The sequence below is a fragment of the Stegostoma tigrinum genome, unplaced genomic scaffold (assembly GCF_030684315.1).
Source record: "Stegostoma tigrinum isolate sSteTig4 unplaced genomic scaffold, sSteTig4.hap1 scaffold_98, whole genome shotgun sequence".
In the NCBI taxonomy this organism is placed as follows: domain Eukaryota; kingdom Metazoa; phylum Chordata; class Chondrichthyes; order Orectolobiformes; family Stegostomatidae; genus Stegostoma; species Stegostoma tigrinum.
Genome location: NW_026728821.1, coordinates 35,839 through 59,106, shown reverse-complemented (window position 1 = coordinate 59,106; position 23,268 = coordinate 35,839). Strand labels below are relative to the sequence as shown.

Below are 23,268 nucleotides of genomic sequence, written 5' to 3'. Positions count from 1 at the left end.
CTGAAACGTCAGCTTTTGTGCTCCTGAGATGCTGCTTGGCCTGCTGTGTTCATCCAGCTACACACTTTGTCTTGGATTCTCCAGCGTCTGCAGGTCCCATTATCTCTGTGAATGGGAGGTCAGTTTCCTTGATTGCCTGGGCTATGCTGACAATTTTCTGAAGTACCTTGTGGTCGCAGGCAGAACAATTGTTACACCAGGCCGTTATGTGAAAGTTAGAATTTTTTTAATGTTGCATCTGTAAAAGTAGGTGTGGATCCTTACAGACATGCCAACTTTTGTAAGCTATTCAATGAAGAAGAGGAGTTGTTGTGCCTTCTTGGCTGTCACATTTACATGGCTCTTAAGGAAACCTTTCGTTGATTTTTGATGGTGTGACAAAATAAATCATAAGTAAACGTTTCACTAAAGTAATTGTCGGACAGTTAAAATTTTGGAAGTTTCTAGTTATTGAGCCACACATAAGTCCTAAGGTCTCACACAGAACTCTAGTAACCTAAAACAGAGCATATGTCATAAGAGCTACATACCAACATCGATTGAAAACACTGACAGTGGCAAGAAAAAAGATTTTTCTCAGGTTACAACTTATTGCCTGTGCTGCAACACAGTGTTTGGTCCTCTAGAACCAACTGTTTCTATTGTCATACAAGTGTTATGATTTGCTGCTGCCAAAACACAACAACTATGCAGGCATATGAGCTGTGAGAATGTTGTGAAGCAATGTGAGCGGAACAGAGATGAAATGAGTGGATAGACAAGGATGGTAGATTTACCAAAATGTACAAAAACGAAACAATGCAATTTGATTGAAATTTTTTTTAAAGAAGATAGTGAATGCATTTTACTGGTATGCATAAAGACATTTTATTGCCTCAATGGTAAGCCAATGGAAGCTAATATGCATTTGCAGTAAACAATTCAGAAGATAGTAGAACACGTATGCACAGAGGTATTGGTAAGACTGCATCAGAAACAATATGTACACTTTACGTCTGTTCATCTACAAAATGCTGAAGTATCCAATGTGATGCACAGCGAATATTCAACGCATTCATTCTTGGTGTGTTGTGATTGTCCTATGAGGAGAGACTGAGAAAAAATATGACCATGACGTGCTAATTTTGAAGACTGAGGGATTACATTGCTGAAGTAAATACAATTTTATTAGGATGCATAGTCAGATACATGATGGATGATTTCCATACCTGCGGAGTATTGAATCAAGAAATGCATAAACAGAGCAAGACAGAGGTAATTGTTAACAGAGATTAGTGTGAACTTATTTACGCAGAAGGGCATAATGTTAAGGTGCTCTCTATCCACAAGGGCTGTAGAAGAATGTCATTTTTTTAGCAACTTGAAGACAATAGATTTCCAGATAATGTTAATATTAACAGTTAGTAGTAGTAGTAGTAGTAATAGCAACCTGCCCATACTGGTGTTGAAGTCGATGATCAACCATAATCCCATTGCATAGATGCATAAAGTCAATGGGCAAGAACGTTTGCTCTTATTCCAATTCTCATTGTTTCACTTCCAGTCCATCTAATCAGTATGTTGTCAAATTGATAATTTATCCAATCATCCCAAAACAAGAAAAGGTGAAGTTTCATACTGGACACGGTCGGCCTCTTAGACGCAGCTCACCAATAATCGGTTCCAGTATTTAGTAAAAAAAAAACAGGGGTTCCATTGGCTGTCATTCTAAAAGCTCAGTGATCACATTGTGTTTTGCTGTGCATTTCCCCATCAAGTACGAAGAGCAGAACAGCAAATTAGGCATTCATTTTCCTCCTCTGGTGTATACATTTTATGCAATTTGTTTGTTTTTTGAGCAATAAATCATATTTTTATTAAATGGAATGTTCGTCTTATTCGAATATAAGCCGCTGTCATGATAGTTTCCACATTTAGAATTTAGTGTTTAATTAATTGCCTCATTTGATAAGTCCATAAGTACAACATCTTTCATATTTCTTTAAGAGCTTCAATGCATTTTTTCTCGCTTTTCTCAGTTAGGTGTCACCAGATTATTCTGAACTACTTTGCCATTTATTCCTTACATCCAATGCATTTGTCCTTTTAATCGAAGTGCACACTGGCTCTGGCATTATAGGTTATTTTCAACATAGAACAAGAATTCAAACTTCTAAATGTCATGAAAAATCATTTAAAATTAATGACTTTATTTGGGAAACTAACCTACTGAACACTCATTCTCATCCTGCATCGCCCTCTCTTACAGCAAACTTGACAGTAGTTTTGATTCTGGCGCGAAGTAGATGTGGTCTCTCCGGATGTGTAATATATTACCTGGTGGCCATGGCAGTGACAGATCTACTGGTCATGATCACTGTTGTAATTTTAAACCGGATCGCTGGGACTTACTTCCCATCCAGTTTCCTTTCTATCACACCAGTGTGCAGTTTTCGTTCTTCATTAAATTTTGCAGTCATTGACGTATCTGCGTGGATAACAGTCACTTTCACTTTTGATCGATTCGTCGCCATTTGTTCCCAGAAGCTGAAAATAAAATACTGCACGCAACGGATGGCAGCGTGGGCCATAGGAATCGTGTGCGCTCTTTCCTGTCTGAAAAATATCCCCACGTATTTTGTTTATGAACCTATCTACATAATTGATCAAATACCCTGGTTCTGTGGTGTAAAAAGTACTTTTTATACGTCACCTGCATGGGGTGCATACGAGTGTATCCGTGCCATTTTAACACCTCTTCTCCCTTTCACGCTGATTTTACTGCTCAATGCTCTGACAGTCAGACACATTATTTTGGCCAATGCAGCACGCAGGAGACTCTGTTACCAGAAAAATGCAGAGAATCGAAGTGATACGGAGATAGAAAACCGTAGCAAATCGATTATTTTACTTTTTGCTATCTCAGGGAGTTTCCTCCTTTTCTATGCATTATTTTGCGCATCGATTCTTTATGTTCGACTTGCAAATCTTACATTTTCAGCCAGCTCGGATTTTAGTAATACCACATTTGTTCTTCAGCAAACCGGATACATGCTTCAATTATTGAGTTCGTGCATCAATCCGTTTATTTATGTTGGGACGCAGGTTCAATTCAGGGAAGAGGTAAAACATGGAATGGAACATGTACTGAATGTATTTGTTAAGCTTTTGTAATGTTACAATTACATTAATCTGATATAATTTGCATTTTATCTGATGCTTCACATTTTGTCCCAATTTCCTTTTAAACGTTCACTTAAATTATGTTATGTGATTCCTCTCCACAATGCAAAATGAATACCGAAATGGAAACCAGGGCAGTTTTGCACATTTTTTTGTGCCCATTTCTGAAGAAAGGTCCCAACCCGAAACGTCAACTTTCCTGCTCCTCTGCTGTTGCCTGGCCAGCTGTGTTCTTCCAGCTCCACAGTGCTTTAACTCTGACTTCATAATCGGCAATCCTGATTATCTCTTAGTTTTGCACAGTGTTACCTGAAAACATCCAGACGTTTTTTTCTCTCTCTGCTGCATCAGCCTTGAGAGCACTGGTCATTGAATTGTTGATATCAGCACTTGCGGATTCATGATTCAAGAGGCAAGGACTTATTGCATTTCATTCTTAAAGGAATTATCTCATTGAATTCCAGAATTGCTGTCAAGGTCAGCATTCTCTAATCATCCCAACTTACAATTTCAAAGCACGTTCAAGGTTGCACTCAGAGACAGATTGAATTTGTTTGTCATTACTCGATGCACATACACTCATGAAGGTGTGCCAGTTGTCCAGAGCCTCTAGACTGCAATGGAATCTTGGATGATGTTCAAAAGTAATGTCATGACTCTAAAACCGAGCAATGTCAAATTCTTCCAAATCCCAGAGTCATAGAGCTTTACACCGCAGAAAAAAACGCCTCTCACCCCATCGATTTTCCACCTGTTAGAAATAAACAGCTAACAATCCTAATGTCATTTTGACCATGAAGTTCATGGCCTTGAACGCACTCGCACCACAACTGTACATATGAATACATTGTTTTAAAAGTTATAAGAATTTCTGGCTCTACCGCCCTTAAAGGCAGCGTTTTTCAGATTTTCCAGGTGAAAAAGAAATGTTTCAATATGTACTGTGTAAAACTCCATCTTCTTAAGTTAAGTTTATACACCCTGGTCGATTATGCTTCCAGCAAAGGGAAAAAAAAGTTCCTACTTGTCTATTCTATCTAAGAGCCTCACAGGTTTACACATCTGAATCATGTTCCTGCTCAATCTCCGCTACTCCAATATTGCCAAACTCTCCAGCTCAGGCAACATCCTGAAAGATGCCCTCTGTACTCTTTCCAGTGTAATCGTATCCCTCCTATCATGCCAATTCCAGACCTACACTAAGTGCTGTGGCTGAGTCTGATAAGAGATATCTGGCTGTCAGATGCTCGAGCGTGCCTGCACTTTTCTCCCTTTCATGTGACGCTACTGCATAGTTCTGTCCTCATTCACGAAATTGAGTCCATCTGTGTTTTCGGGGGGATGGGAGTCGGTGCGGTGGGATTATTTGATGAGTACAAGGGGGTCAGTCCTCAAAACTGAATGAAGTTTATCAGGATCATCAGTTGGCTGCTTTGACCACACTCGTTAAGGGAAAGAAGGGCGAAGTGGGTTTATCAGATACAACCGATTGCTTAATTGAATCGCTGTCTCAAACCCGATGCACGCAAGAACATTTGTGTCAGCGCGGGTGTGCCAGCAGACTTTCGAGAAACAATTTACCCAGGCTTACAACGTATTGAGATACCAGCAAGTTAATGTGGATGAGGGCATGACTGGGTGGTTGGTTTGCTCGCCCATGAGGGAAAGCTCAAAGTTTTGCATTGTTTCATGAAAAATGACTTGTGTTTCACGAACATTTAGAACCAGTAACATTTCTTCTTTTTCCCAAATGCTGCTGTTCTGATGCTAGTATCAGCAGCAGAATATCTACTGCTACCAGTTCAGCGATGGCTTCAATTCGTACCTTTCCCAGGCTGATCCACACGCACACTTACACGGAGGAGTAACTTTAACCTGATTATGCTGGCTTGATGTAAAATCACTTAGTTTGCCATCAGGCAACTTACATATCCTGCAATAATGAACAATATACCACCAATTTAAATATTTATTTCTGTCTGAAACCAAACCGAGAAGCTGAGTTAAAAAGTATCAATATACCTGCACAATCCCGTGTCTAGGTACATATGACTGTGCCCGTGTCTTCCATTACGCTGTGTGTCTCTTTTTTGTTTGAAATCTGGCATTTGTATTTTGTCTCTATCGTTAATTCTGCCCCACACACTTTATGTTTACTTCTGGTTGAATTCATAATGTGATGAATAATCTGACTCTCGCAATGATTATGATCAGATTATTCACACTTTTATTCCTGCTCCGAATCTTATAGAATGGCATAATTTTTTGCTCAAGAAATCAGTTCTACTTATTACAATGATTAAGAAAACCATACAAATCTGAAATTCTCTTACTTTAATATTCATTTGTGGGATGCGAGGAGTCACTGGCTGGCCAGCATTTGTTGTTCGTTTCCAGTTACAATTGAGAAAGCAGTGGTGAGATCCGTTCTTGAACTGCTGCAGTCTACTTGCATTGCGTTGACACACAATATCGTTCAACTGGGAATCCCAGGATTTTGGTTATGCGACAGTGAAGAAACAGCTATTTGTTTCTCAGTCAGGATAGTGAGTAGCTTGGAAGGGAACCTGCAGGTTGTGATGTTCTCAAGTTTCGACTGTCCTGGTTCTTCTATACAGAGGTGGCCATGAGCTTGTCACGTGTTGCCTGAGGAGCTTTGGTGAATTTCTGCAATGCTCCTTGTAAATAGTACACACTGCAATTACTGTGTGTCTGTGGTGGAGGGAGTGAATTTTTCTAGATATAGTGCCATTCAAGCGAGCTGCATACTCCTGGATATTGCAAAGCTTCTTGAGTGTTGTCAGAGCTGCTCACATTAGCAGAATTGGAGAGTATTCCAACACACTCTTTATTTGGGCGTTGTAGATGATGGTCATGCTTTGAAGAGTCATGAGTTGAGCTACTCGCCACAATATTCCAAGCCTCCTAGCCTGCTTTTATAGCCATTGTGTTTATGTAGTGTGTCCAGAAGACTTTCCAGTCAATGTTCTCCCAAGGATATGGACAGTGGGGAGTTCAGTCATGGTAACACTATTTAATGCCAAAGGTGGTAATAACGTGACATTTGTGAGGCGCAGATGTTACTTGCCATTTCTCAACCCAAGTATGGATATTTCCAGATCTTGTTGCCTTTGAACATCGATGGCTTCATAGTTGAGGAGCCACAAATGTTTCTGAACGTCGTGCAGTCATCAGCAAACAATTCCATTTATTATTTTATGCTGGAGAGAAAGCCATTGATAGAGTAGCTGAAAATGGTTGGACTGAGCCACTAACACTATGGACCACCTGCAGAGATATCCTGGAGTTAAAATAATTGACCTCTAATAATCATTTTTCTAGGCTCCAGGTATGACTCAAAAAAGCGGAGAGTTTGTCCCCAGTTCCTACTGATTTTAATTTTGCTATTGCTCCATGATGCTACACTCGGAGCCTTTATGTCTAGTGTTGTCACTCTTATCTCATCTCTGGAAGTGAGCTCTTTGGTCCACATTTTAACCAAGGTTATGATAAGCTCAGGAGCCATTGTCCCAACAGGCCTTCTGCACCTCCGCGGACATAGGATCATAGTAATAAAGTGTCGAATCTCCACTGGAAGGGGGGATTTTTCAGAGGTTGTCGAAACAACCAGGAGCTGCCATGCAGTGAAATGCACTGGAAGAGACTTAATAAGAGGTAGATCACAGCAAAACACAAGTGCGATGCCAAGCAGAACGACACCTATAATAATTCTGACCCTGGCAAACCGAGCTTCCAATCCCCCGATTACACTATCCAACCAGAAATAAGATGGCCAAAGCCTGCGTTGTCCTTAAGCTCCTTGCTAAGGCTCGTTAGCTTCTCCATCGCCTTAGTAAAAGACCACCCTGGACTGGTATTGTTAGGTATAAAGGTGTAACAGTGTTCCGCAAACATTACACAGACTCTTCCTTTCTCAGCTCACATCCAGTCCGGAACCTGTCTGTTTTGCTATGTCATTTTGGTCGGTGCATCCAACTGCTCTCCCAAGACTGAGAGGGTATCACCAGTGTAGTTAATAAATCTTTGTTAATTGTAATAGATGAAATTAATCCATTTGGTATTCTTGCTAACCCCTATAACAGGGATAAGAACTTCCCACCCTGCGACAATCTTGTTTCTGGCTTTAAACGCAATGGGAATTCCCCGAAGCTGACTTAACTATCAAGTCGTACCACTGGGTCAGGGAGTTAGTGTCGTTTAGGGTGGTGCAAAGTCGGTTGCGATACAGCATCAAGCTGAGCTCGTGGTGACACAACAATTTCATGAAAGTGCATCACCCGAGAACAGATACCATTCCAGTCACAGGGAAGTGTCGGATGCAACCCCACTTTCCGACCACACAGCCACCAGGCATCTGCTATGGGATGTGTTGAGAAATCAAATGGCAAATGTATTTCCACAAAGGCCTCCAAACTGGCCTACTTGCGCAGAGCCAATTCGTTTCAAACATTCAAAGCTCAAACCTTCACGTGTGATTAGTTTTACTGGTAGACCAAGGAGTGCTATAACCGCACCACTCTTGGAGGTGCCGCCTCCCTGCATCATCTTGTTGAAAAAATGTGGAAGCCTGGAGGAGAAGGCACCAGAAAGGGCAATAGGGCTGCAAATATGATGAGTCATTTGTGTCAAATGGGCGGCTGGGCCTTCGTTGCCGCCATTGGATTCAGGTGGACGAGGTATAAGGCATAGGGGCAGCAAAGTAAGATGGTTTTGCCTTGGCACACAGGAAACAGTCCTGTCTGGTCAGCATCACGGCTGTGTAATTCGCCATTGGTATCAATAATTATCATGGGCATGTGCCCATTCTAGCGAGGTGGGCTCCACACTGCTGACCCCTCTCAGCCTTGTGGCCTGCACAGTAGTGGCACTATGGGGCCAGTTCTGCCAGGCCTGCCAAGTTGATGCTTTCCAAGTCTGTACATGGGTAGGAAACCCTGGGACTGGGGAGGGCTGCAGCTGTGGGTTCCCCCACCCCTTCTCCGGCCTCACCATCAGTTCCAGAGTTGTCAGTGTTCTCAAATGTCTCCTTTACCAACTGTTCAATGCTCCGCTGAGAAATACTGGCTTCCTGCATGTCCTGTCCGCTCGCAGCAGCCTCTTCCTCATCCCCACTTACCTCAGCTCCAGTGTCAGCCCGTGTCTGTGGGACAGCTTTGGTGCAATGGTTGAGGTGGTACCACGTGTGTCGTCCTTCCACTTGAACAGCTGTGGGCGATGCCTTGGTCGCTGTGAAGGGTCCCTCTCTCCTCGGCTCATTCCACTTTGTCCGGAAAACCCGCATATACACCCGATCCCCGGGTTTAATAGGTCCTTCCTCTGAGTCGGACACGGGTTCTTTTTGCTTCTCCTGTGTGTGTGGATAGACTTAAGCACCATAGTTAGCTGCTGCATAGACTGCTTCAGTTCCAGCTCCAATTGTTCCAAGCTGGTCCCTCATACAGGGCCCTCCACTTGGACACTGACAGAGGTCTACCAGTAAGCATTTCATGCAGCGTCAAATTTGTCATGCAGTTAGACTGCATGCGATTACTCATTAGTGCCAGTGGCAGTGCATCGACCCAATTAAGGTTGGTGCTGGTGCAAATCTTATTCAATTTTTACGTGCCATGAATCCTTTCTACCATGCCTTGTGACTGTGGATGATCCACACCTCCAAACCTTTGCTTGATTCTCAAGGTCTGCAGCAACAACTTAACCACTTGTTGAATAAAGGCAGACCTGTTGTCTGAGGTCATTTACGACGGTATGCCGAACCTTGGAATAACTTCATTTGTCAGAAATTTCACCACTGTTCCTGCACCTGAGTGTTTGGACAGAGTTGCCTCTACCCATCTACTAAACCTATCAATCACCACTAACAGATATCTTTTTCCTCTCACCGTCTTTATCATGTCCACATAGTCAAGCACCAAATGCTTAAAACGGTCCCTCGGGTACTGGTATGTGTCCTATGGGAGTGGTTATTCCCTTTCTAATGTTGTTTTGGGCGCATAACTCACATTGTGGCAGCATCTGATCCACTTAGGCCTGCCAGTATGATGACCAGAATCCGTCCCTTCTTATCTTCATCATCACTTCCCCTCTCGCACAGTGGTCCAGCCCATGCGCCTCTGAAACAAGGGTAGTCAACAAAAGGGTGGGTGCCACCCATAAACCATCATCTGTACTCCACAAGCCGTCTTGGTTTTGCTTGGCCCCTCTTTGATTCCACATAGTTTGCTCTGCTAAGGTTGCCCTTTTTTTGGTCAATGATGTCTGCTATTGCAGGCTCCAGATCTAAATCCATCTGGGGCACAATGACAGCTGAGGTGCACCCAGAGGCTATTTTAGCGCTTCATCTGCTGCCTGATTACCCTTTATTACCATATCACACCCTTTTCTGTGAGCTTGACACTTAATGATAGCTACCGCTTTTGGCTTCATCATTGCAGCTGTCAATTCTATGACCTGCTGACAATGTTGTATGGGGTCTCCGTTGCTTTTCCTAAAGCCCAAACGGGTGACATACCCCATGGGCATAAGCTGAATCAGTGTAGATGTCTGCTTTCTCACCTTTCATCAACTATCATGCTGCTGCTAATGCTTTGATCTCAGCCAGTTGTGCTGAGCAAGGATGTGGGCAAGCCTCCGGCTTGATTGTCCTAAACTGAGACTGTTCTTGCAGCACAACAAACAATCCCACATGATTCCCATCATAATCCGTATAACATGAGCCATCTACAAATAGGACCTTTTTTTATCTTCATCAGGCAGTGGCTCAGATTGTAAATCAGCCCTTAATTAAGCAAATGTAGTTACTCCCCTTACACTATCGTAGGACTCTCCCTCATGTTCTAGTGGAACATAGTTTGCTAGGTTCCTGGTAGCGCACCTCTGTATAGTTATGCCTGGGAAGGTCCGTAACATCCGATATGCTATTATCCTGGCAGTTGTCAATACAAACTTTCCTCTTTCTAACAATTCTACTACCTTATGGCGTGTATGCAGACAATTGGGTCGCCCATCATCACAGAGGATGCTTTTTCGTATGCAAAATGCGCAGCTGCTAGCCCCTGATCGCATGGCGGATATCCCTGAACCACTTTGTCTAGTCGGATGCTACAAAATGCAATAGGATGCTTAGGTCCCCCTACGCCTGCCTCCTGTGTTAGTACGGCAGCAGCATATCCTTCCTGTCTGTTGGGCCCGTCAAGGTGGAACGGTTTCTCATAATTAGGCAGGGCTAATGCCAGGGCCGACTGCAATGTTTGTTTTGTTAAAGGCTGTCGCAGCTTCCTCATTCCACTGCAAGGCATTCCTCAAGTGTGAACTTCCGGCCTCCTTCATTATTTTCCTCAGGGGAGCCGTAATTTCGGCATATTCCCCAATCCAGTCTGAACTAAATCCTGCCATCCCCAAAAATGTCATCATTTGTCCTACTGTCTTAGGTCTGGGGGCTTTAGCAATTGCCTCGATCCGATTTGGTGCAACGATCTTATTTCCTTTAGAAATTAATCTACCCAAGTATTCATATTGCTGTTTACAAAAACTGTAGTTTCTTCCTGGACACCTTGTGACCTCCATATGCCAGTTCCTCTAGGAGGAAAAGAGTATCTTGTTCACAGTACTCCTGATTTTGAGCAGACTAATAAATCATCAACGTACCGAATCAGAGCACTTTCCAACATCATGCCTTCTAAATATGACTTCAAAACTTGGTAAAATACATGCGGTGAATGTTTAAGCTCTGCGGCATACTAGTGTAAGTGTACTGTTGGCCTTTGTACGTAAAAGCAAACAAATACTGGCAATGTTCTGCTAGTGGAATGCTGAAGAAAGCAGAACATAAATCAATGACTGAAAACCGGGCTGCCTGTGGAGGCACATTAGTCAGAAGTATATGTGGATTTTGAACCACTGCTCGCCAATCCCCCACCACCTCATTAACTGCTCTTAAATCATGCACAAGTCTCCATTTGGATCCGCCTGCTTTTAGGACTGGCAGCAATGGAGTATTACAGGGGCAATTAGTTTTCCTAAGCACCCCTTCTTCCAGTAATCCTTGTTTCGTTACTGCTATTCCCTCCACTGCTTCTGGTTTTACGGGATACTGTGGTCTTTGAGGCAGAATAGCTCCATTTCTTAAACCTTATTTCTACTGGATTTGCTGACTTCACGTTCCTCACATCTGTGTCATGTTGTGACTAGAAAGTTACTGGCAGCATACCCAACTGCTCATCCTTTTGTTGATTATTTTCTTCAACTGTCACTGGCATATTTCATTGGAGAGCCACCTCAACTTCCTTCGGGTTTCCCATCATGTCTATACATACTGTAATTTTAACTTAATCATCATTCCCAGATTTCCAGACCCCTGAAGCTGTCACTTGCCAATCACTAATTGTTTCTGCCTGACTTACCATGGCACCGAAGTCTTAGGACTCAAATCCCTCGTTTACTAGCAGTGTCACATGGGGCACAGCTGCTGGCACACTGTACCATTCTTCCAGGAATTCATTTCTCTTTATTTGCAACGCCGCTCCCTGCTTTCCTATTATTATAGCTTCACCTTTTAAATACTGTTGGGTGACAACTTCACAATGCCATCGTCTTTCTAATGCTTTGCTGACTCTCATCGAATATCACTGTACAACACAGCTCAGACTTGGGAGGTTTAGCTTCAGGTAGGAATACTAGAATTTCTGTCTTCCATTTTCCCCAAATGTTCTGAATGTAATATTCTGCCTCCTATCCATATACATTAGCATTTCCAGTGTTCTGCATCACCTACTGGGTGTTTACTTTCTCTGAACTTAAACCCTGCTGAGTACATTCCAATTTCAATTTTAGTTTTATCAAGGCATCTCTTCCTAACAAATTAAGTGGCGTTCCTTGGGACACGAGTATTGGCAAAACTATTTCTCTGCCATTCCATTTTTTAACTCACAAGAGCTGTGAATAGTGTTAACTGTGATTTTCCCCGAGAACCCTTTCGATTTAACAAACAAATTCCTGACATGGGAAGGTGGGAGGCATATTGCGGTTGACGCACGTGTATGTGGCTCCAGTGTCTATCATTATTGGTGTCAACCGTCCTTCTAAACTGACCTGCACAATGGGCTCCTGTTCAGCCTCCCATGTTATCATAGGGTATTGTCCCTTCCCACCTGGGTTCTCTGAGCACCCCTAGCACATGTCATATGTGTTGACAGGTCCCATTCGGCCTGCAGGTGCTTGTGGTGGGGCAGTCAGGTATTCTCTGTGCGTTGGCCCATTATGGAACAGGGAGGGCCAAGTCCAATATGGGCAGTTCCTCCTTCTGACCTGGTTCATAGCACCCCCAACACTATTTCTGGCCCTCTCTGAGTCTTGCTTCTTGTTATATTCATTAACCCCCACTCCAAAGTCCTTGTCCTTGGGAACCCCAATTCTGTTTGGGCCATTGTGTAATATTATTTTTCCCTGGGTACGGCATCTGTGGAAGAATTCCCCCAAAGCCGTTCACTGTTGGCATGGGGTTTTCCAGCCCTTGTCTCGCAGTGTGAGTGGGTCCCCCCTGAGATGGCATTCTGTTAATGTCAGTGTTAGCCATTGAGTCAGTCGTTACGGGCAACATCTTTTTGCCCTTCTTTCTCTTTTTTTTTCTTGAGCTCCTCAAGCTGCATTTGCACCAGCTTTCTATGCATCTCCTCCTGTTGTTCGGGCAGTTTCTTCTTGTCCTTTCAGAACTTCTCAACTGCATGAGCTGCATGGTCTCTAAATTCCTGGTGGGCCATTGACGTTAGACCCACCACTTCCTCCAGCCTCGTGCGAGCTTGAGTGGGCATTGCATCAATAATTTCAGTCAGAAGCATTGTGGCCAATAATTGGATACCCTCTATGTCTTGTTCCGTTTCAAGCCTCCAGTTTCTCAGCTGACTTTCCAAATAGGCTGCTGGGTTTTCGGTATCTCCCAATGGAGACGCTCTCAGATCCTTGGGATCAATCTTAGGTTGGTAACAGTCTCTAAGGGCCTGCCATACCCTTTGTCTTACTTGATCAAACCCAGCATCATCAATCATTGGATTGTCTGCCACATTCTTCAGGCCGTCTCAGTCCATTATCTCTTTCAATTTCGAAAGTCCCACCACCTTTCCCAGCAATGCCTTCAAATCACCCATAGCTATTAATCGTCCTGTGGTTTCGTCTTCAAAGGCTCTAAACCACTTCCCTGCCCCCTCATGTAGACTGGATAACGCATTTCTCAGCGCTTCCAGATCCTGGGTCCCCCAAGGAATATAGTGTGGCGGTCTCCCCCCTTTTATAAGCAAGGGCAGCATCTTCCCTTGTGGGGGCTTTTTTCCCTTGCTGAGACTGCCACATTGTGATTATTGATCGGATTCCAACTCTGACTATCTCCAACTCCTCCCATTCTTTGCTCAATTGTCCTGCTGGGATCCCTCCTCTCGCCTGTTTCTCTTCTTAGACTTATATTTTGCTTTGTGGTTTTTAATTAACCCTTCCATTTCATCGCATATGCTTACATCAAAAGTGCCTACTTTTGGCCACTTAGTCAATAATTTCTCAGTTCTTTCTGCCTATTTATCAGAATTTTTTACAATATCATTTCTTGCTACTGGGCATTTTCTACTTGGTATTTCAACTGCAGTCCCTTTGTTCATGGTTAAAGTCACGTCAATCTAAATGTCAAACAGTCTTTATTTTCACACAGCTCAGCAATCGGATGATGCTTTGAGGAATATAGCTGTTCCTTATTACTTTACTCAAGTTGAATATTACCAATCTGCCTGCTTTTAAATCTAAAAAGGTTCAATAGTGCTATTAGTAAAACAATCTTTAATTTACAGTTTCGCCCGTACAGACCCCTGCTTTTTTCCAGGGCGGTATCTACAGAACTTTCTGCCCTGCCCGTTCAGACCCTCGTTACCTGTGAGGCGGTATTCACAGGGACTGACTTACACCACATGGAATTTTATCTCAGCTAATATCTACGTTCTACACTCACTTACCCCGCTGTGCAGTTTTCTTGAACAGTCCTAATCTTTCTCTGCCATTTTAATTTACCACCCGTTGTTTGGATCGGCAAGACCCTTCATCAGTTTCCTCGCAATTCCGAGTCCCCAAGGACCTCCCCAAGTCAACAGAATACAGTCCAAATTAGCAGCAAAGCGCTTACCTTTTAGGAACGTGCACCCTTATTCTGCCAGTCTCGGGAGCGCCCTGTTGCTGCCGCCCCTCTTCAGGTAGGTCTCTTCGCAACCCTGCTCGCAACGCCAAATTTGTCGTGCAGAATCTCCAGGAGACGTAGAGAATTCTTCTAGAAGTTAAACGTTTGTTTGCAAACAAAAGCTGTGACAATCAGAAAATGGTTTCCCAATCGCCCCCGACCTTCAGGGCTTCTTTTTTCATATACTTTTTCAGTTACCATGCTCTAAGATTATTAGCATAACCAATTGTGTTAGCTTGTGTTATCTCTCTAAAGCTATTTGTCTTCTAATTCACTTTTTTTTACAGCGGCTCTCTAATTTCTGCCACAGTGGTTTTCTACTTTTTAGACTTATATCAGGATGGAATAGCTTATCTCCTGCCACAATAGTCTTTTATTTTAAGCTTAATCATAATGTAATAGGTTATTTTCTGCCGCAATGGTCTTCTACTTCGACCCTAATCTATTACATTATGTCATCATGGCCTTCAATATTTGTTTACATGTCACATGGGATCCTAATCATACTGTGCTACCATTGTTTCAGTACTCCTAATCTATTACATTATATCATTATGGCCTTCAGCCTGTTTACCTTTATGTGACATGATTTGACTATCCTACTCTTACTGTTTTCCATTCATATATACTTAATTTGTTCTAAGTAGCCCTAATCAATTATCTTTTTTTATGTTCCATATTATTTTCCCTACCTCCCCATGTCACATCACAAGCACTGTATATTTCCCTGTTCCACTGCATTTGCTTCCTGGTCCTTCAGGGGGACGGATCAGTGTTTTAGTAAGAACCTGCTGTCATTTGTGAACTGGATGTCCCAGCAGGTGGGACGACTCAGTACATCCGTTCCTACAGAGGGAACAGGTAACAACTTCACACCACTGTCTGTTCCCTGTGATTTCAAGTTTTGTGAGCAGCTAAATTACTTTTGGCACACAGAGCTGGGGAAAGGTCACTCGTCAGTGTGACTGCATTGGTGTGTCCACATGTCATATCTGCATTTAAACGTCTTCTCACAGTGCAAACATTTGTAAGGCCTCTCATCAGTGTGAACCAGTTGGTGTACCTCAAGGTGGGATAACAGAGAATGCCTTGCCGCTCTCTGAGCAGGGGAATGACCTCTCCCCAGTGTGAACGCACTGATGTGTCAACAGGTATGATGAATCACTGAATTCCTTTCCACACTCGAGGCTGGTAAATGGCCTGTATCTAGTGTGAGATCGCTGGTGCTTCAGCAGGTAGGCTGACCGAGTGAATCCCTTTCCACATTGAGACAGATGAATGGCCTCCCCCACTGTAAACTCGCTTGTGTCTTGACAGGGTGGATGAGTCACTGAATTCCTTTCTGCACTCCAAGCAGATGAATGGCCTCTTCCCACTGTGAACCCACTGGTGTGCCAGTCGGTTGGATGAGCTACTGAACCCCTTCCCACACTTAGAGCAGTTGAATGGTCTCTCCCCCGTATGAACTCGCTGATGTTTCAACAGGTTGGCTGATTGGGTGAATCGCTTCCCACACTCTGTGCAGACGAATGGCTTCTCCCCAGTGTGCGCTTGCTGGTGCCTCCACAGGATGGATGTGTCACTGAAAGCTCGTCCAACCTTAGAGCAGGTGAATGGCCTTTCCCCAGAGTGACTGCATTTATGTTTTCGAAGGGAAGATAACTGGCAGAATCCCTTCCCACAAACAGAGCAGATGAACGGCCTCTCCCCAGTGTGAATGCGTCGATGAGTTTCCAGCTGAGATGGGTATTTGAATTCCTTCCCACAGTCTGCACATTTCCATAGTTTCTCCATCATGCAGGTGTCCTGGTGTCTCTCCACACTGGACGATCAGCTGACTCTTGTCCCATACACAGGACGGTGATACAGGTTATCCCCACTGTGAATGGTGTCATGTTATTCAGGATCTGTAAATGGTTCAAGACCTGTCCACAGTCACTTCACTGAAACCCTAATCTGGGTGGATATGTGTTGGTGAATTTCCAGTCATACTGATGTGGGGAAAGATTTCCAATGGACGGAATAGATAAGCATTGAAAATCGAATGTTTTTCAAGTCCTGATTTAATTGACTCACTCTCAAATCTTGGTGGGACGTTTGTTTGGAATTCTTGCTGATAAATCTGGCTCTGAGGTTCTCTGTTGAACTAACTTAAATGAAGAAAAAAAACAAGAAAAAATTGCAGATGCTGAAATCAGAAACAAAAACAAAAGTGCTGGGAGAAGCTCAGCAGGTCTTGCAGCATCTGCGAAGGGAAAAACAGTGTTAACATTTCAGGTCCAGTGACCCTTCCTCAGATCAAGAAAATATGAGGATGGGAAACAGAACTGTTTAAGACATGAAAGAAGGCTCTGAGAGGTGTTACATTGAATCTGGTAATTTTTGTGGAACATACTCAGAAACAGTGGCCATGAAAAGTTACTAGATTGTCATAAAAACTTAATAGTTCACAACTAACTTCAGGGAAGGGGACTCACCAGCCATCCTGAGTCTGCACAAGACTCATCCCTCAATGGGCGGTGAGACAGTGAGGGCGCCGTTTCTTCTATCTATATCACAGGAATAACTGACAGATCTCGCCCCCCCCCCCGATCAAGAAGATCAAGACCGGGGTGTCTGGGCAACCAACACATAAACCGCTCTCGCAGGCAGACACTGCCATTTTGTCGCTGTTTGTTTTTAATAGCTGCTAACTGTCAATCCTGTCACTCCTCAATGAACAACACTGTGGGAGACGTGTCACAGCCAAACAGCGATGAACGCTGGCCACTTTAACCTTGCTTTTGTCCCAAGCATAATATTGGATGTACGTTAATTGAGAACTATTCCTGAGAAACATCGCTTCCTTAAACAAATCCCTGAAGTTTCAACAGACACTTTGAGTTTAGCAGCTAACCCTGGGAATATTTCTCGTGACGGCCCCACAGCGGAGGTTACTCGAGCTGGTCTCTGGATGAAAATGAAACACCACACAGGAGGCGAGGAACCGACTTCTGCAACCAACCACCTCCATGATGTAAAGCAGCTTTTTGACTGATCCACCTGTGGTTCAAGACTGGGTTCAGGGAGCAATCCCTACAGCAGACACAAGATTATGCAGGAGCGGGATTTTCTGCAAGGAATTGAAAGTGCTGCAAAACCTCAGCAGTTCAGACAATATCTCGAGAGAGACAGAGAGAGACGGAACATAAATTCTCGCTCACTGACCGTTGGTCATCAATAACCAGCCACTTCAAAACACTTCCGTCTCAGTCCAACAGAGATAAACGTTGCTCTTAGTTTGAGATTGCTGTGTGTAAATCCTTTCGGTCTAAATCCCTGCAAATGCAATTTCCCGGAGTTTCACCACATTGTTCCTGAAACCACCAGGTCCCTCTCTGCAGCTTCGTCTCACACTTAAAATCCACCGCCTTCTACTGGCTCCGGAACTCATGTTGCGCATGCTCTGTAAACAGACGGCTCCAGTAAATTGTTCACTATGATTGGTTGAAGGCCCAGCCAATCCCGGAAAGATAATCGGGATGCCCCTCTTTCTATAGACCATACGTGCTGTCAATCACACCGGAGATGAAGCATGAGCAGATTGCATATGGCATTCAGGTCCCAAGGCCCGTTAGTCATTGTGCAAGTTTGTTAAAAGGAGAGGAATTGACCTAAAGCTGAGTTGTATTTCAGTTCGGGAAGGAGGGTGAGTTTAATCATTAAAAAAAGTTATATGTTTTGTAGGGATCCCTGGGCAGGCCAGTATTTAATGTCCATCCCTCATTGTCTGGAGTCAACCGCATTACTGTGGGTTTGGAGTCAGATGCAGGTCAGAGTGGGGAAAGGCGGCTGCTTTCCCTCCCCTAAAGGGCAGCAGGGAGAGCGGTGGGGTTTTAGAGTAATTGACAGAGAGTCCATTATTTTTAAACACAGATTCTTAATGACTTAATTTTCACACTTATCTGGCCTGCTGGGATTTGAATACACCTCCCCAGGTCAATAGTCTGCGTAATGGATGATTAGGCCAGTTACATTGAGATAATGCCACCACCTCCTGGGACAAGAATTTCCATTTTTTTTGTGATCAATCATCCTGGACAGACATGAGGAAAACATGGAAATGTGGAGACGGGGGGAGGAGATTTAATTACTCATCACAGTTGGAAATTCATCAGTGCAGTCATGTTGGAGACACGCTGTTTATCTTTCGTACACGTGGGAAGAAATTCACCTTGTTATCCAGCCTCCAGAAACACCTGCTGAGAAGAAACTGTTTAGCTGCGGTTCTTGTGGAAAGGTTTTGGGCAGTCAGTCAACCTTACTGCACAGCAACAAGTTCACAGTGATGAGAGGCTGTTTATCTCCGTTGTGTGAGGGAAGGCATTTGCTCGTACATCAAACTTGCTGGGATTCCAGTGAGTTCACACTGGAGAGAAAGTGTTTACCTGCTCAGAGCATAGGAAGATATTCACACAATCCCACAGCCTACTGATACTTCAAATTCACACTGGCGAGAGTGTGGAAAAGGATTCAGTCAGCCCACTCCCCTGCTGGCAAATCAGTGAGTTCCCACTAAGGAAAGACCATTCACCTGCTCTGAGTATGAAAAGAAATGCAATCAGATTTCCCATATGCTCAGCTCTTCCAATACAGTTACAACATTGTCATCTACCCAACTTTCTGGAAAATTGCCAGGATACGACCCGTACACAAATAGCTGGACAAATCTAACCCACCCATTACTTTCCCTAACAGTAAACTGCCAAGCACCAGTAAAGTGATGAAAGGTATCATCACCAGTGTTGTCGTGTAGCACCTTGTCAGCGACGCCCAGTTTGGGGTCTGCCAGGGCCACTCAGCTCCTGACCTCTTTCCAGTCTTGGTTCAACCATGGACAAAATAGCTGAATTCTAGAGGTGAGTTGAGAGTGATAGCCCTTGATATTATGGAAAATAAAATCAGACATACAAAGCAATAAGATAATGACATAAGGGTACATAGAACAAATTAGGTATATATGAATGGAAAACAGTAAGTGTAGGTTAGGCAAGTCAAATCACGTGACATAAATGTAAACATACTGAGGGCCATAATGACATAATGTAATAAATTAGGTGGTGTTAGCACTGCGTTAGGTGGTACCAGATGGACTGGAACAATGGTAGCACAGTGTGATTAGGATAGTACCAACATGTGATATGTAATCTCAAATATTGAAGGCAATAATGACCTACTGTAATAGATTATGTGTGGAGTGGGAGACCATTGCGGCTGAAAATAATCATAGCCTAACGAGTTGAGAAATAATTGTCGCAGAGATGATTCAGCAGATGAATGGCTTGGAGAGATAACAGTAATTAACACAATTGGTTATGATGATAACCCGAGAAAGAGCATTATAACTGAAAAAGTATAAAAGATAACAAGCCCCAATGATCGGGGGCAATCGGGAAACCATTTTCAGATTGTCACAGCTTTTGTTTTCAAATAAAAGTTTAAACTCTTGATGAATTCTCTGTGCCTCCTGGTCATTCTCCGCGACAAATTTGGCGCAACATGAAGGGTGGCGGCGGCGAGGCGCTTCCCGGTCTGCTGGGGACACTCCTGAGACTGGCAGAATAAGGGTGCACCCAAAACAAAAAACGTAAACATTTTTGCTTCTAATTCGGACTATATTCTGTTAGATTGGGGTTTCTCGGGCACTCGGATGTGAGGGGAAAAACTGCCGAAGGGTGTCTCCAACCCAAAGATCCAAACAGCGGGTGGTAATTTAAAGTTGAAGGAGACGTGGAGGACTGTTCAAGAAAACTGCGCAGCGGGGTAAGGGACAAATAAATGTGAAACGAAAGAGATTGGTTGAGGTAAAAATTCCACATGGTGTAAGTAAGTCCCTGTGGATACCGCTTCGCGGATAGTGAGAGTCTGAACGGGCAGGGCAGAGAGTTCTGTAGATACCGCTCTGGAAAAGCAGGGGTCTGTCCGGGCAGAACAAGTAAAGATTGCAGTACTGAAAGTACTATTGAACCTATTTTAAATTAAAAGCAGGCAGATTGTTAGTAATCGGCTGGAACAAAGTAACAGGGAACAGTTACAGTTTTCAGAAGTAACTCTGTAAAGACAAGGCCTTTTTGACAGTTGGACCATCGTGACTTTAATAATGAATAAAGAGACTGCAATTGAAATACTAAGTGCAAAGTTTCCAGTGGAAAAAAAATGAAAAAACTTCGAAAAATGGGCAGAAAGAACTGAGAATTTATTGACTAAATGACCAAAAGAGAGCACATTTGATATTAGTATATGCGCGGAAATGGAAGGGTTATTTAAAAACCACAGACCAACAGATAAATCCAAAAAAAAAGCAAAAAGAGGGAACAGGAGATGGAAATACTAAAACCTTTTTGGAAAGAAGGGGACGAGTTGAGAAATGCGTACCAGGCACTAGTTGTGACCAGGAAGGGTGTCAAAGAACAGGTTAATCAGACTACAGAAGTAGAAGAACCAGAAAAGAAATCCTCCCTCTCCCCAAGCTTGGAGGGGCTGGATGGACCCCCTCCCTATGCAGACAGTGAAAATGCGAGGTAATGCCCCGTAATAAAGGATGGGATGAATTGGAGATAGAGCTCGATCTAGAATCTGTTGAGGAATCACAATGTGGCATTTATAGTAAATGGAAAAAGCCCCCACAAGGAAAGATGTCGCCATTATTTATCAAAGGGGGGAGACTGTCACATTATGTTCCTTGGGGACACCAGGATCTGGAGAGGCTGAGAAATGCATTGCCCAATTTACATGCAGGAGCAGGAAAGTGGATTAGAGCCTTTGAAGACGAAACCACAGGATGATTGTTGGCTATGGGTGATTTGAAAGCATTTCTGGTAAAGGTAGTGGGGTCCTCAAAGTTAACAGAGATAATAGATCAAGTGGCGTAAGGAATGTGGTGGACAACCCGTTGATAGATGGGGCCGGGTTCGATCAGGTAAGACAAAGGGTATAGCAGGCCCTTAGAAACTGCTACCGGCCAAGGTTGACCCCAGGCTTTGAGAGGGGTCCACTGGGGAGACACTGAAAACCCAGCAGCATATTTGGAAAATCAGCTGAGAAAGTGGAGACTGGAAACAGAACAAGAAATAGAGGGTAACAAATTGTTGAACGCAATGTTCGGGACTGCAATTATTGATGCAATGCATACTCAGGTCCAAGCAAGGCTGGAGGAAGTGGTGGGTCTGGCATCAATGACCCACCAGGAATTTGGTGACCATTTAGCTCATGCAGTCCAGAAGTACAGAAAGGACAGACAGAAACTGTACGAACAACAGGAGGAGGTGCAAAGAAAGCTAGCGCAACTGCAGCTTGAGGAACACAAAAAGAAAGAAAAAGACAAAAAAAAGACGGTCAAAATGATATTGCCCGTTATGACTAATTCAATGGTCAACACTGATATAAACGGAATGCTTAATTAAGGGGAACCCACTCACACTCCCAGACTAGGGATGGAAAATCCCATGCCAATAGTGAATGTCTTTGGGGCTGTTCTTACACAGCTGCCGTTTCCAGGGAATGGTAAAATTAAACAACAGCCCAAACAGAACTGGGGTTCCCAAGGACAAGGCCAGAGAGGTGGTGTGGGCGGATCAAAAAACATAGCAAGAGGCCACACTCAGGCAGAGCCAGAGGTAATGTGTTGGGGATGCTATCAGCCAGGCCACTTTCGGCGGAATTGCCCACATTGGGTTTGGCCCTCCCCTTACCATAACGGGCCTATGCGCAGAGAATACCTGGCCGCCCCACCACAAGCACCTGCGGGCTCAGTGGGATCTGTCAACCCATATGGGATGTGCTAGGGGTGCCCCGGGACCCCGGATGGGAAGGGACAGTACCCTATGTTAACGTGAGAGGCTGAACAGGAACCCATTGTGCAGGTTAGTTAGAAGGACGGTTGACACCAATACCGATAGTTACTGGAGCCACATACACCTGCGTCCAACCGCAATATGCCTCCCTCCTTCCCATGTCAGAAAAAAATTGTTAAGACTGTAGAGTTCGCGGGAAAATCACAGTCCGAGTTCTTTTTTTCCCACCCTAGCTATTGAAGGGTATGTTTTTGGCTCAGTGACTCCAGGATCAAGAGAAAGAACCCTTTAAGACTCTGAAATTACCTTTGCCCACACTTTTCGGCATTGTATCATCCCAATTGGCCATTATGGGTCTAGCCTTATTGACTTCATTAGGGCTGAAAGAGGGGAATATATGGAAAATAAAGTAACATACCAAATGTCAAATGGGTCAACAGGTCAGCCATTAGATTAGATTAGATTCCTTACAGTGTAGAAACAGGCACTTCAACCGAACAAGTCCACATTGCCCCTTGCCACATCCCACCCAGACCCATCCCCCTATAACCCACACACCCCTGAACACTACGGGCAATTTAGCATGGTCAATCCACTTAACTTGCACCCCTTTGGACTGCGGGAGGAAACCAGAGCACCAGGAGGACACCCACACAGACAAGGGAAGAACGTGCAAACTCAGCACAGTCAGTCACCTGAGGGTGGGGTCAAACTTGGGTCCCTCATACTGTGAGGCTGCAGTGCTAACCACTGCGGCACCGTGCCGCCCCAATTGCTAGCATACCAGCATGAATGTATGAGAAATAAAGTGACATATGTCAGTATAGATCAAAAGACAGTAGCAACTAGGTGCTCGGCTAGTACAGATCAAAGGACAATAGCAGCTAAGTGCTAGGATAGCATAAATCAAAGGGTAGTAGCTGCTAGTTGCCAGGTTAGAGTAGATCAAAAGGCAGGAACAGTTAAATGTTCTGATAGCCCAGATCAAACACCAGGCTGGACACAGGCCGGCAGGTAACATCAATTAAGTCGAGTAGCTGCGTAATA

The 23,268-nt window shown here is 43.9% G+C and overlaps 1 protein-coding gene across 1 annotated transcript; it reads left to right on the top strand.

The window, feature by feature from the left end:
• The first annotated feature begins 2,325 nt into the window (after positions 1-2,325).
• Positions 2,326-6,555, top strand: LOC132209465 (sex peptide receptor-like). Its single transcript, XM_059644522.1, has 3 exons — positions 2,326-3,102; positions 4,934-5,026; positions 6,505-6,555. The coding sequence occupies exons 1-3, from the start codon at positions 2,326-2,328 to the stop codon at positions 6,553-6,555; spliced, it is 921 nt and encodes a 306-aa protein (XP_059500505.1).
• Positions 6,556-23,268: the final 16,713 nt, after the last annotated feature.

Excerpts from the sequence above, each read along its gene's own strand:
- LOC132209465 (XM_059644522.1), top strand. The coding sequence starts at position 2,326 with ATGGCAGTGACAGATCTACTGGTCATGATCACTGTTGTAATTTTAAAC. Across the intron at positions 3,103-4,933 it reads AGGTTCAATTCAGGGAAGAG|TATCAGCAGCAGAATATCTA; the intron begins GTAAAACATGGA and ends TTCTGATGCTAG. Across the intron at positions 5,027-6,504 it reads ACGCACACTTACACGGAGGA|GCTCCAGGTATGACTCAAAA; the intron begins GTAACTTTAACC and ends TCATTTTTCTAG.